The sequence below is a fragment of the Trachypithecus francoisi genome, unplaced genomic scaffold, assembly GCF_009764315.1.
Source record: "Trachypithecus francoisi isolate TF-2019V2 unplaced genomic scaffold, Tfra_2.0 Lachesis_group0, whole genome shotgun sequence".
NCBI classification, from domain to species: domain Eukaryota; kingdom Metazoa; phylum Chordata; class Mammalia; order Primates; family Cercopithecidae; genus Trachypithecus; species Trachypithecus francoisi.
Window position 1 is genome coordinate 106,301,204 of NW_022681453.1, and position 14,115 is coordinate 106,315,318.

A 14,115-nucleotide genomic window follows, 5' to 3' on the forward strand; every position below is an offset into this window, starting at 1 on the left:
AAAATAAACAAAATGAGCTGGGTGTGGTGGTGTGGTGGCGTATGCCTGTGGTCCCAGGTGGGAGGATTGCTTGAGCCTGGGAGGTTGAGGCTGCAGAGAGCCAAGGTCACACCACTGTACTCCAACCTGGGCGAAGACCTGATCTCAAGAAGAAAAAAAAAAGACGACGAGAGAGTGACCAAGCATCCTGGTTTACCAGGGACTGATTGAGGTAAACTTTAACTATTAAAACTGGAATGATCCTGGTTAAACTGGGACGGTCCTGGTTAAACTGGGATGAATTGGTCAACTTAGGAGAAGGTTCCTGTATTTAAAAGAATTGGTTAATCTTACTAAGTCGTCAATAAACTTGAAATACGTGCATTTTTTAATATACAGTTTTATTTGGAAGTTGTGTTCAGAAGAAGAGATACTCCTGTTTTCAAACTGAGGGTACTTATTGGAAGGCATTTCTCAGAAGTTGGTCCTAAAATGATGAGATATATCTAATTCTCGAACACATCAGTATTTGGAATTATTAGCCTAATGGATAAATAAGAGTTATAACTTAAATATCTCTCCAGCTACAATTTAAAGTTATTTTGAGAATTAACAAATGTTTGAATGTTTTATTTCAAAGCTCTTTAAGGAATAAGATTCCCAAACTCTAGGGTATGTTAGAAATCACCTTGCATACCTGTAAAGACCAGTTACTAGTCTTTGTACCCAGAGATTATGATTGAACAGGTAAGAAAATAGTTATCTATATTTTAAACCTCACTCTAGGTTTCTCCAAAGCAGATGTTTATGCATATATGTAGTAAACAAAATACTTATTTCAGAAGAAACATCCTCTTATTTTTTAAAAGACTGTATTATATATTGTCCTAACATTAATGACAAAGTACATTTATATATTAAAAAAACAAGAACCTTATGCTGCACCTCTCTCTATCTCAGTTGTAGTTTCTGTGCCAGTAGAAAGCTAGAGCAAAACCCATTATATTGAGATATATCAGTTATTACCAGTTATGACAGGCTGAATAGGAAGAAAGTATATTTTGATAATGTAATTGGGTTTAATTTATTATTATTGAAGGATCTCACACATGCTTAAAAATAATCAAATGTGAAGTGAAAAATAATTTAAAGTTTAAATAAGTGATTTTCCCTGGGCAGCATAGACCAGGAATTAGCTTGTAATGGCATGGAAGATAAGTAAGATAATTAGGTCTATTTGCCTCCTAAAGAGAAGCGGCAATTGATACCTGTTAATCGGTTTAAATCCATATCCAGTCTTTTAACTCCTGGGGATCACACAGGGCATGACTGAGCAGCTATGCGCCTCAGGGTTTGTGGTCTCTATTCATGTAATCTCACTCAGGCTTTTCACATTTCCAGGAAAGCTTATTTTTGTCAGAGGCATTTGCTCCCACTCATTCTAACTGTGCTGCCTGCAGTTCTGCATACACAACTTCCACATTTGCTTACTGGTTGTTTATGGAACCCTATGTTAAAAAGTTTTCTAAGAGGTATGTAAGTGCATATAGTGTCACTTGTCATTTGTATTAACTTTGCATCTTTAATAGCTAGAAGAAAAGAGAGAGAGAGAGACAGGTACCACTTACTGTTTTTGGTTTTTTTGAAGGTTTTTTTGCATTCTTGTATCACCAGTATCTGGTACAGACCTGGGGCAGCATACCTATATTTTGGGTGAATAAATGAATGCAAAAGAGTTAACAAAGGTTCAGTTTTATTTTCTCCATACTTTCCCAAAGAATGTTTGTTGGTTTTTAGAACTTCTAAAATAAAATATTTTATTATGAAAATAACACCAGAAGATCATGGATTCTTTAGAAACGACACACGCTTAGAGAGAAGGAAACAAAAACTATACATTTCTCAACAGCCTCTAAGAAATAATGTTAAGATTCTTCTCAGCCCTTTCTTCTACGTCTCTTTCTTTTTCTGTCTTTCTTTTCCTCAATCTGTCGTTTAAGCTAGAACTGTACAACTTACACCTCTGTAAATTCTTGCATTTATACCACACATGATACTGTGTGCAGGTTTCAGGTTTCAGTGTCCTCAGAATTAAATGTAAGGAGAGCTTCCAGCTATGAATGGGCCAAGAGCCTTGTATGGCCGATTGCTTACAGGAAGGCTGTGTCTTCAGGGCTCCCTTCCCTTGTGGATTTCTGCTTCCCATAAGCAGAATTAAGCCTATTCCTTATTTTCTCTTCAGCTCAGAGGTACACTGACTGCTCCAAGAATGATGCTTGTCTATACCACTAGGTATAAATATCTATACCTATCACTTAACGTTTTCTTCTTCCATTATTATTGATTATTCATTCAACAAATGTTTATTGAGTACCTGCCACATGCTAGGTGCTGTTCCAGGCAGTAGGGATGTGGAAATAGTTTAGTTATGGTTAATTATTTATTAATTAAACACAAGTATTTCAACAAAACAACTTTTTATGGCTTTCTTCCTTCAAAATTAAGAATTAAACTGCTTTCAAGATAGTTACTAAAGTAATAGATTTCCCTTTCAAAGTTACATTAAAATACAAAATGATAAATGCATGTAGACATATTATCAATAATAAAATGTTTTTAGAATTAGGAAAATTTGGGGGATTCTAATCTTTTTCATTAAAAGTTGTATATATGTTAAGCTGTATACATGTTAATAATTTTTTAAATATTTTATTTATGGCTTATTTTGTCTATTAGATCAACGAGACATTTCTTTTGGAATGACGAATTATTTACTTACCCCTTTAGAAAATAAAGATTACTAATTACTCATGTAAATATTCACTAAAGTATGTACCATGGGATGCTGTTTCAGTATTTATGATTACTTAAAATGTAGATTTAAGTTAACGTTTGGAACACCTTTCAGATTTCTATATCTTGTGTGCTAAATGATGCGAGGTGCCTCTTAGTATCTTAGGAGGGTGCCCTTAGAATCTGCAAGAGCTAAAGCCAAGATATGATGAGAAAGAGATGAGGAAGGTATCAGGAGAGGAAGAATGCAATTAGTTTGCTAATGTGTAAAAGGTTTTCTTTAGAAATTCTTACTCATGTCAGAAGTACTGACTGAGTTTTTAAAATGAGTGAAGTTGACAGCATTCCTCTAGGGATTTCTCGGTAATCCTTTAAAAGGTTATTTTAAGTATTTTGTTTTCTAAAAGTGTAATTGTTTTTAGACAGTTATCCTTAAAATTGCAATCCCATATGCTATCTTGCAGACATTAGTAACCCACCTAGAATCAAGGGTTATTGAAGTATAACACAAGTGTGATTGCCTAATTCAAAAAGTTGAAAGCTTTATTTTTAGTACTTTAATTGATTTTCGGTTGTTGACTTTTGGCGAATTATATCTATAATATACAAATTCCATGAAAATCTAAGGTAACTCTTTAGACAAAGAACTCAAAAATATTACTTTAATGATAATTTTAAAAACCCTCCTATGGTTAAGGAATTTTGTTATATTCATACTTGTTTTTACATACTTTAAACGGATAGCTTAAAAACATTACAGTGAGAACACATGGACACAAAGGGGGGAACCACAGACTCTGGGCTTTACCGGAGGGTGGAGGTTGGGAGGAGGGAGAGGTTCAGAAAAGATACCTATGGGTTACCATGCTTATCAGCTTGGTGATGGAATAATATGTACACGAAACCCCCACGACACGCAGTTTACCTCTGTAACAAACCTGCACATGTACCCGTGAACCGAAAAGTAAAAAAAGAAAAAAAGTTTTTAGACACAAAAGTCAGATTAACTTCAGAAAAAAAAATTCTCTCCTTAGAAATTTAAATTGAGAACAAAGTAGTTTTGGTAAGCAAGGTTTATTTTATAAGTTCTAAGAGTATTTTGAAGTCGCCACTTCAATAGAGGAATCTGCTCATGTTCTGTATACTGAGGTTATAGTTGGCTCAAATATATAATCATCTGCTTTCTTTCTATATTGTAAAGAAAGAAATGAAGCGCAGGTTCACGTTGATTGCAGTACTATATAATTTGTTCTAATATAAAGAAAACTCAAGATTATAATTAACTATATTTCCATAGCAATAAAAAAACATAGGACCACCCAAATACTGTTTTTCACCATTGAAAATATTATCCAAACTCCTTTGTCAGTGAACATGTCAAAGGTCTGATTGGTTCTAACAGCTGAAATAAGCTACTCTATTATATTATGTTATATTTGTTGTATTATATTGTATTTTCAGACCTAAATGTTTTGGTCCATTAGAATGAGTATTATGGATGCACAATTACAAACAGCCTATACTCTGGCTTCCCATAGTATATTTGTATTTTTAATGAAAAGGAAATGAAAAACAACATGACTATTCATTCAGTAATATTTTAAAAGCACTAGTGTGTCTTTAAAATTCTGAAAGCAATACGTTTACTCAGTGGATATATTTGGAATGTTTTCCACAAGGAACAGAGATGCTTTATTATAGATGGCTTTAGTTAGTCAGTCTCTGATGCTTCTCAGTAAAACAGTAAGTTGGCTATGCTAAATGGTCTAGTTTTTTTTTTTTTTTTTTCTTTTCTCTCTTTTGAATGATGCTTTGCTGGAATTTTGCCAAAACTTGCCAAGACCTGTGTAAGTGGAAAATTATTTTAAGTTGAATACTCAACTAAAACTAAAGATTTAGCTTTATTTTCAGTGCTTCTTAAAAATCTAGGGAAAATAATTAATTCTTCTACAGATTACTAAGAATCCTAATGTAATTCCACAAGAGAGTTAGGAGGAGAATCTAAAATCAAATAATGATGCTTATGACAACTTCCAAAATACTTGATTGATGGTTCCAACTCGTGGATCAATGTAATATTATTCTGCGCATTAGAACTTATGCTAACCTATAAAGTGGAGGTATTATTTTCGCCTCATTTTACAGATGGAGAAACTAATATTCAGAGAGTTTAAGCAATTTATTCGAGTTCAAACAACTCAGAAGTACCAGAGGCTAGATTTGAACCCAGACCATTCGAATCCCGTCTCTAGTTTTAATTACTTTCCCCCCAGATGTTATAGTAGTTTATGTCCCTAACCCTCACGCTGTTTCCTCCTCTGATTCCAGTTTCTTCTACTGTTGTCTTATCTTGTATGGCTCTTATTTTTCAGTATTATCCGTGTTAATATTTCTGCCTCCCTTGGTAGACTTCAGGCTGTTAAGATCGGGGATTCTATTTCATGTTTCTTTGTGCTGCCAATGCTTAACAGAATTCATACTACAATATAGGAATAATATACAGGTAAACAACGGATGGATAGATTGGTGGATGGGAGATTGAGAGAATTTGAACTGTAACACATGCAAATATATTTGTTTGGTATTTTACAGAAAGTAAAATTCTTCAGTTTGCATGTTACTTGAGCATTTTACTAAGGGGCAAGTAGGAACAATGAACTCAGCTAGCGAGCTTCAACCTTCCAATTCCCTTAGTTACAGCTCAGGATGAAATCCTGCCTGAATTGGTTCAATCGTGACAATTCTGCAGTTACTGCCCTTCTAGCTTCTATGACATTTGGGTCTCATGACAGAAAAGCCTCTCCTACTTAGTTGTCTATATATTATTAACAATGGGAGAGGGGAGGCAAAATTGTTTCTAAAATTTAACTTATGCTACTGCCAATCTTTTTCGTATCTCTGGAGACATAGCCATACGATATTAGATTATTTAGGAATATTACAGAAACACCAGGCATTCACTCTTGGAATTTCCTTTTGGTCTATTTTGGTAACCATTTTAGATGATAAATTCTACCAGTGGCACTCAGTTAATTATTAGGGTTATTCTAAATTTTTGCTGGAGAAGTTCTCCTCTAAATAGTGTTTTCTTAGAAGTTTATAATCAAGAGACATTAGGATAAAACAAAGTAGCTGAGGAAAATGGCATAATATAGTAATCATGTGGTTATTATAATCCATTCCATTTTCCTTGTATTCATGTACTATATGTAATTTCAGGTGAAAGTACTTAGCTTTTTTTGTAGCGTGTGGACTGTTTTTATACTTCTTATTTCAATAGTAAGCATGAGTATTTGGAAATGTGTGTAACTTAATAGAGGATATTTAAATCTACTCTGCATGGTGAGTAATTAATGGGTGCTGCCTCCTTATTTTTTACCAAATGTCTTCTTGTAGGATGAAATTCTGACAGGAAAATTACAGGATTAGTGCCCATGATAGGATTTATGTTAATAATTGGAGGCAGTTCTGCTCCTTAAAGTGTAAATTGAGCTTAAATAAAAGTGTTAAGCAGCCAGGCTCTTTTAAGAATATAGGTTTAAACCTACATATAAATATATAGGTTTTTATATATTATATATATAATTGCCTTGAGGCAATTCTATACATCCCTGTCCCCACCTTGGACAGATGTCGCCAAATTGTCTATTAATATTTATAGTGTGTCTGTCAGCTACTCAATGAATTTGTTCCTCTTGTGCTTTTAGAAGTTTTATAAGAATTTTTGTGCTGCAGGATACGTTAATATGATATTTGATGGAGACAGATATTTTAATCATTTTAGGTTTTCTAATTTTATACAGCAGAGTATGAAAACAGTTGGATCAAAACAAAACTACTAATAAAATAAATACTGTTTTTTCTCAGTCTCTTAAGAAACAGACCTGAAACACAAATAAACAAAACCATAAGATAAATATTAATGTCATGCTAGGCCGGGCGCGGTGGCTCAAGCCTGTAATCCCAGCACTTTGGGAGGCTGAGACGGGCGGATCACGAGGTCAGGAGATCAAGACCATCCTGGCGAACACAGTGAAACCCCGTCTCTACTAAAAAAAAAAAATACAAAAAACTAGCCGGGCGAGGTGGCGGCGCCTGTAGTCCCAGCTACTCGGGAGGCTGAGGCAGGAGAATGGCGTGAACCCGGGAGGCGGAGCTTGCAGTGCGCTGAGATCCGGCCACTGCACTCCAGCCTGGGCGACAGAGCAAGACTCTGTCTCCAAAAAATAATAAATAAATAAATAAATAATAAATAAATAAATAAATAAATAAAAAGAAAAAATATAAAATCATACATATGAATAGAGAATAAAATTATATATATAATTCTTTTAATACATATGTTTATGCTTACCTCAGCAGAATAGTAACGAGCAGTCTCTTTAATGGTTACGTTCTGTGTTTGTGTAAAAGTGACCTCTCAGAGGGGGAAGCAGTTTACGTCCAACTAGGAGTTTGGTTTCTTCATCATAAATCTCATGTGACTTTGATGTATTTCCTTGAAATACTTAGCACTTACGTGTATATCTTTTTCCAGCTGTGGTTGTGTAAATATTTAGATATTTCAGTCACTCATGTTTATATTTTATCTTCCAACTGGACGGTTGTTGAAGGAATCCTCCCCTGCCCTTTCCCTGATGCTGGTCTTGTCTGAAGTGAATTCTCAAGATTCTGTCAGGATTCTTGCAGAGGGCAGTTGACAGGATCAGCGAGAGTATCATCCTCGTCCGTGGTTTCCCCCCTCCCCTCCTCTTTGTAACTATTACGTTTACTGTGCGGAATGTGGTTGAAACCTGGAAGTTGGTTTTGCCAATTGGGATATAGATTTTGTATCTTATTACATAAAATATATACAAATTAACATAACTAGAACATAACTAGAGTGATGGTTATCAGATGTCTTATAGGAATGTGGAATTTACGATTGAGGAGAGAAAGCTTGTTATGAATAATGAGTCAAAAATATTATATGTATACTGTACGTAAATATATAATATTATAAATGTGACAGAGTGAAGGTGGACACCACTTCTAGGGTGGAAGATTGCAATCACTGATATCTGCTACTTGGAGCCTTTCGTCTGCACTCTTCTGAGATTTACATATGCTCTTCCATATTTGACCTGGTGTGACTCCCTTAAAGTTCTCCTTTAAGAAAGTGAGTCAGAGTTTTATATATCCATGATATAGGTTATATATGGTATATAAAAAGGTTATATATATATTTATGATACAGGTTTTCAAAACCCTCAAGTATATGGGCAGAAAAAGAGTTGGAAACCAATGATATTGAATTTTAATTGTGCAAACAATTGTGTAGGAATTGAGGTTCTCAGAATATGAAAAACTGATAATGTAAGGATATTTACTCAGCAGTGTGAGCTCATGTTTGGAGAAGATGGCACAATACATGGAAAGCTTTCTATCTCCATTTATTCATCATCAGGGTCTCTGCTAAGTGAAGTAACTATGAAATCATTTACAGATAGATATTCTGTGCATGGGGAAACACAACAGATATCAACAGGTTTGACCATTTCTTGATGTTTTTATCATCTCTATTTTAAAAGTAAGCGATCAAAGTGGACACCTCCAGTGTTGGAAGCAAGCATGAACAAGGCATGTTTCTCTGTGGATTTTAACTAATGAATGTAGTATTTATGGAATAGTTTGAAAGAGCAAGGACTTTGAATCTGACTAGGGTTGAACTCTAGCACTGCCACTTCCCAGCTGAATGACAGCTGAGAGTCTCGGTTCCTCCGTATGGGCACAGATATAACACCACACACTTCATAAAGATGTTGTTGTAATAAAGAAGATGGTGGATAATTAATAGTAGTTTTCTTTTCCTTTTCTTCCTGCTTAGACTTTATAACAAATAATGCTTCATTATACTTTTTAAATAAAGATGATGATTACCATTTATGGTTTTTATTATTGAAGTTAATCAATCACTCATAAATATCACTCAGAAATTGGAAGATCTTTTTTTCTGAAGTTTATACATTATGAGAAACATGGGATTTCTATATTTTGTTATAACCTCCAAAGGTATTGGCTTAATAGTCAAATAATAGGTTTTTTGCTGATCCTATTCATTCTCCTCAAATTATCACATGCTCGATAGTGTATATTTTCTCTTGAAACGTGTTTCTTAGAAGCAAAGTTCAGTCAGTGGGATATTCTGCAAAAAATAAATAAATAAATACATAATTAAATAAAAAAGAGTTCAGTGGCCAAATAAGTTGGGAAATGCTGCATATTATACCCCTCTTTTGTACCTCATAATATGCATTAGCAGACTAATCACCCTGAAAACTGCAACTCTTCCTTGAAGCAATGCCTAGTAACAATCTGAAGAAAGAGTATTCCATAGAGCCTTTTGAGAAATTTATCGTTTAATAATATGGAAAACATTTCTATTGCTGAGATGTTTCCTGAATTGTTCTGTACAAACATCATGGTACTAACTTGGTCCTGAGTTCCATTCCCAAAGCCACACTGGTTGTGGTTTCGCTATAGGGGCTGCAAATTAGGGACAGAGCAAACCCTCAGAAACACTGCACTTTAGTGGAGCCTGGGTGACATCCAGATTCTGTAATTGGTCATGACTTCCCGTACATAATCCCTCTGGACTTAAACAAAAAACAGTTTTAGAGACGGGGTATTACTCTGTTGCCCAGGCTGAAGTGCAGTGGGTATTCACAGGTGTGATCATAGCACACTGCAGCCTCCAACTGAGGGGCTCAAGGGATCCTTCCACCTCAGCCTGCCGAGTTGCTGGGGCTACTCAGCTGGGCTTCCCCAGACAGTTTTGATCTTTCCTGTGGATTTCATCAGTGGCTCTATTCTAATTGACTTTCCAGCTGAGATTTCTTTTTCGAGGTCAAACTTAGGGACATACAATTGACAGCTTGTCAATACCATTTGGATATTCTAGAAGTATCCCAAATTCTTCATGTCTCATACTGGATAGAATTCTCTCCTCGCCCTTCTTCCTCTTACCAAATTTCACTCTCTTATTCCCTACCTTCAGCGAGACTGCTCTTCACCCATTATAGAGACAAGAAACTTGGAAACTCACTACCCTCTGCCTCTCCTCCATTGTGTGCATTTGCATTTCCTTTTCCTCCATACTGTCAGTGGCTAGATTCTGTTGATTTTATGAATTAATATCTTGAGATTCTTCCATCTGTTTGCCTTTCTGTCTGTTAATGTCTAAATTCTGGCTCTCGGATTTCTTTCTTTCTTTATTTTTGAGACGGTGTCTCCCTCTGTCCCTGTGCTGGAGTGCACTGGTGCGATCTCAGCTCACTGCAGCCTCGACTTCCCAGGCCCAGGCGATCATTGCACCTGAGCTCCTGAGCTGCTGGGATTACAGGCGTGTATCATACACCTGGCTAATTGTTTACATTTTTTATGGAGATATGGTTTCCTTGTGTTGCCTAGGCTCGTCTTGAACTCCTGGGCTCAAGTGATCCTCCTGCTTTGACCCCCCAAAGTGCTGGAATTCCAGGCATGAGCCACCACGCCTGACCCTGGTTTTCAGATTTATTGCTTGAAATGGGTCCTCACTAATTCCTTCTTAGCTCATCCTGTTAAGTCCAGTTTCATGCTGCCAACAGTGAGCTCTTTAAAACCAGCCTTTATGATACCCATCCCTTGCTTACAATTTTTTAATGGTTTCTGGTTGCCTTCCACTGGGTTCCAAAACTGTTGCTCAGTGTACAAAGCCCAAGATGTTACTCCTTTTAGCTATTTCTTCATACATATATTTCACCATCTCCGAAATGCACTTTATACTCAGGCCGTACTAAGCCACTTGCAGGTCCTGCAAGTGTACCACATACTCCTGTACCTGGGCCTCTGGGTGAAATCATCTCCTGTCTTCCCTTTCTGACTCATTCTTCAAGACTTATCTCAAATGTAATGTGTTTGAGTTTTTTCTCTGTCTTGCTCAGGCAATCTTAGGTACCCCTTCTTTGTATTCTCATGACAACCTATATATCCCTATTTTCTATCTGAAATGGACTTTCAGATTTTAAAATAAAAGTTCCTTTAATTAAATATCTCCTCAGCAGTCAATCCTCCTTAGCATCCACCTTTCAGAATTCCAGCCAAGGGTAAAGGCCAAGAACGTACTGTAATACTTAATCTTCTGAAGTTATATAGCACTGACTATTATGACTAATCTAAAATCCAATCTGAATTTCACTTGGCTTCAACATAGCCTTAGAGAATATGAGTTTCCAAGTAATTTTTTGTTTTATATTGCTAGTTTATTTCCTCCCTTTCTAGAGCTTAGTTTCATTGAAAGAATCTATAACATGTTGTATATTTGCACTAAGCTAAAGTTATTAGTGTTTCACATTATAAAACTATTAGCATTTCAAATTATAATTTTTGTTTCATGGTGGACATAAATAATAGATCTATTATTCATTAATTCATTTCACTAAGAAAAAACACTAGTTGGAGGAGTTACAAATTAGAAACAGATACAAATAAGCCTCATGTAGGCCTTACAGTCTATTAAAGGCTGAATGTATGCATATTAGTTATAACTTTTTAAAATAAAATATTTTCCTGTCTTGTCATAGAATGCATGATTCTTAAGCTTCATCTCATCTGCTTAGTTAGGTCTTTCTTGTCAGCACTTCATTCTTTTTTGTCATTTACTCAACACATGGTTTACTGAGTACTATAATGTGAACAGCACTCTGCCAAGCATAAGGGAAATACCGTGAGCAAAACCAGACCCGCAGATCTTACAGAAGGGTGGGAAAAACAGACAAATAGATTTATATATTGTGATTCTTATCATTCTTACCATGGGTAGCTATATAGTGCTATTTAGGTTTATAAAACCAACATTTAACTTTCTTGTAAAGATTAGGGAGAGCAGAGATTTGAAATAAGAGTAGGTGTATTCTACCGTAAGATTATTTCAAGCCCAGACCCTGTGGCACGCATAAGTCATGTGGCAGTAGGATGTGCAAGGTATCTGTGGAGCTAACAGAAGTCAGGCTGAAGACAGCAGAGAAAGGCATGGAACAGGAAGTGTCTAGATATCTGGATCAGGGAATGAACATGTTAGCTCTTGTAGGTCTAGTTAAAGACTTACCTTAAGAGCAATAAGTTTATTTTAAGAGCCACTGAAGTAGAGGACAACCCACATTATATTTGCATTTCAGAGCCTTCATCTGGCTACACTGAAGTGAAACTATTTCAGAGGCTTTCCTACATCCTGGTAGAAAGGGACGGTAATTGGACTTGTGATGGTAGCTGGCTGTAGAGACGAGGCTAAGCAGATTAATTTGAGAACTTTTTTTGTCGCCCAGGCTGGGGTGCAGTGGCCGGATCTCAGCTCACTGCAAGCTCCGCCCCCCGGGTTCCCGCCATTCTCCTGCCTCAGCCTCCCGAGGAGCTGGGACCACAGGCACCGCCACCACGCCCGGCTAGTTTTTTGTATTTTTTAGTAGAGACGGGGTTTCACCGTGTTAGCCAGGATGGTCTCGATCTCCTGACCTCGTGATCCTCCCACCTCGGCCTCCCAAAGTGCTGGGATTACAGGCCTGAGCCACCGCGCCCGGCCTAATTTGAGAACTTTTTGGGAGGAATTTGGGAAGGACTAGGGGACAGAAAGAGGAAGACTGGTTTCTACTTTGCCTTATTCATGGACCTTGAAATACTAGATGAGGGCAAAGTTTGGGACTCTATTCAGTAAGGCCTTTGGGCTGTCGAATTTGAGAAATCTTTGATAAATTTGTATTTACTCTATATAAGCAGAAATAAGATAGGAATGTTATAAAATATGAAACATCATTCCTGTTTTTCAGATTATAATCTCATTGGAAACAATGAGGTACAGACACAGGAAATATTTATATGACATAGACACTCAGGGCTTCATGTATTAAGTAATATGTAAGGTACAGAATGAAGCCTTCAGTCAACATCCTTTACCATTTAATAGTATATTTAATTATTGAAACTCAGGTACTTAGCATTTCACCTCTGAAGTTGATTAAAATATAAATTATTAATAAAATTAATTTATTAATAAAACTGGGGAAGTGCATATACTTTTTATTATTTAGGAACATGTAAAAGTCTACATAAAGGACAGTTCTATTATATATTTGAATGTAAATGTTCATTAGTATATCGCATATGTTTTGTTAAAGTGTTGAGTGATGTTTGTTGAAAAGGAGATTCCAGGGAGCCGTGCCATTATTTGTAATACTCGGGAAGCCATTCAGTACTTCTCTACCACATTCCTCTGGAGAAATAGGCACGTGAATGATATAGACAGGCAATGTAATGGGTTCTGAAAGGACTTGTGGATAAGGGATTTGAGGAGCAGACAGGATTTGCACAGACAGTGTGTAGGCTAGAGAAGTTTCTGAATGGAGACTCAAAAGGATTCAGGAATTGGAAGGTGTAGTCAAGGCAGACACCAGAAATATTGTTAGTAAATAGGGTAGGAAGGGTAGGCCAATGTTCTGCAGTGTTTAAACAGTAATGGTTAAGCCGATGCTTTTGAAATAAGCGATTAACTGTTTTCAAGTGATATTTGAAGATATTTTGTCAATTCTTCTGCAGGCTCCCGTCTTCGTCAGGAAGATTTTCCACCTCGCATTGTTGAACATCCTTCAGACCTGATTGTCTCAAAAGGAGAACCTGCAACTTTGAACTGCAAAGCTGAAGGCCGCCCCACACCCACTATTGAATGGTATAAAGGGGGAGAGAGAGTGGAGACAGACAAAGATGACCCTCGCTCACACCGAATGTTGCTGCCAAGTGGATCTTTATTTTTCTTACGTATAGTACATGGACGGAAAAGTAGACCTGATGAAGGGGTCTATGTCTGTGTAGCAAGGAATTACCTTGGAGAGGCCGTGAGCCACAATGCATCGCTGGAAGTAGCCAGTAAGTAAACTGGGCTTTCTGTGTTTGGCAGGGGGAGTGGCAGAATGGCATCATTTGTTTGATCATGGCAATGAAAAGTCGAATTTGTATCCTAGGCCTTACCTGAGGATAATCTCTAGCTTTATATATGAATGCAATCTACTATTTGAGTTTTCTGTGTTTCTCATCCTAACTTGTTATTCAGGCTAAATTGGGATTTACACAGCATTGATTAATGATTTGACTTTTGATTGGGAGTGATTTTCTGTTGGAAAATTTTATTAAAATTTTTCTACCCCCTCCTTTGTTACTTTTAAATGTATTGAATAGGGGACCGTATGCTGCCTATAGTTCAGCTACTTGAGACACTGAGGCGAGTGAATTGCCTGAGCCCAGGAGTTCTGGGCTGTACTGCACCCTGCCCACTGGGTG

General features: G+C 36.6%; 1 protein-coding gene across 5 annotated transcripts in view; it reads left to right on the forward strand.

The window, feature by feature from the left end:
• The window catches only part of ROBO1 (roundabout guidance receptor 1), a 420,921-nt gene that overhangs the window by 60,881 nt on the left and 345,925 nt on the right, over positions 1-14,115 (forward strand). For all 5 annotated transcript variants that reach the window (XM_033211602.1, XM_033211603.1, XM_033211606.1 and 2 more), the window contains exon 2: positions 13,378-13,704. In XM_033211602.1, the coding sequence (XP_033067493.1) occupies positions 13,378-13,704 (327 nt within the window). The remainder of the gene's footprint in view (positions 1-13,377; positions 13,705-14,115) is intronic.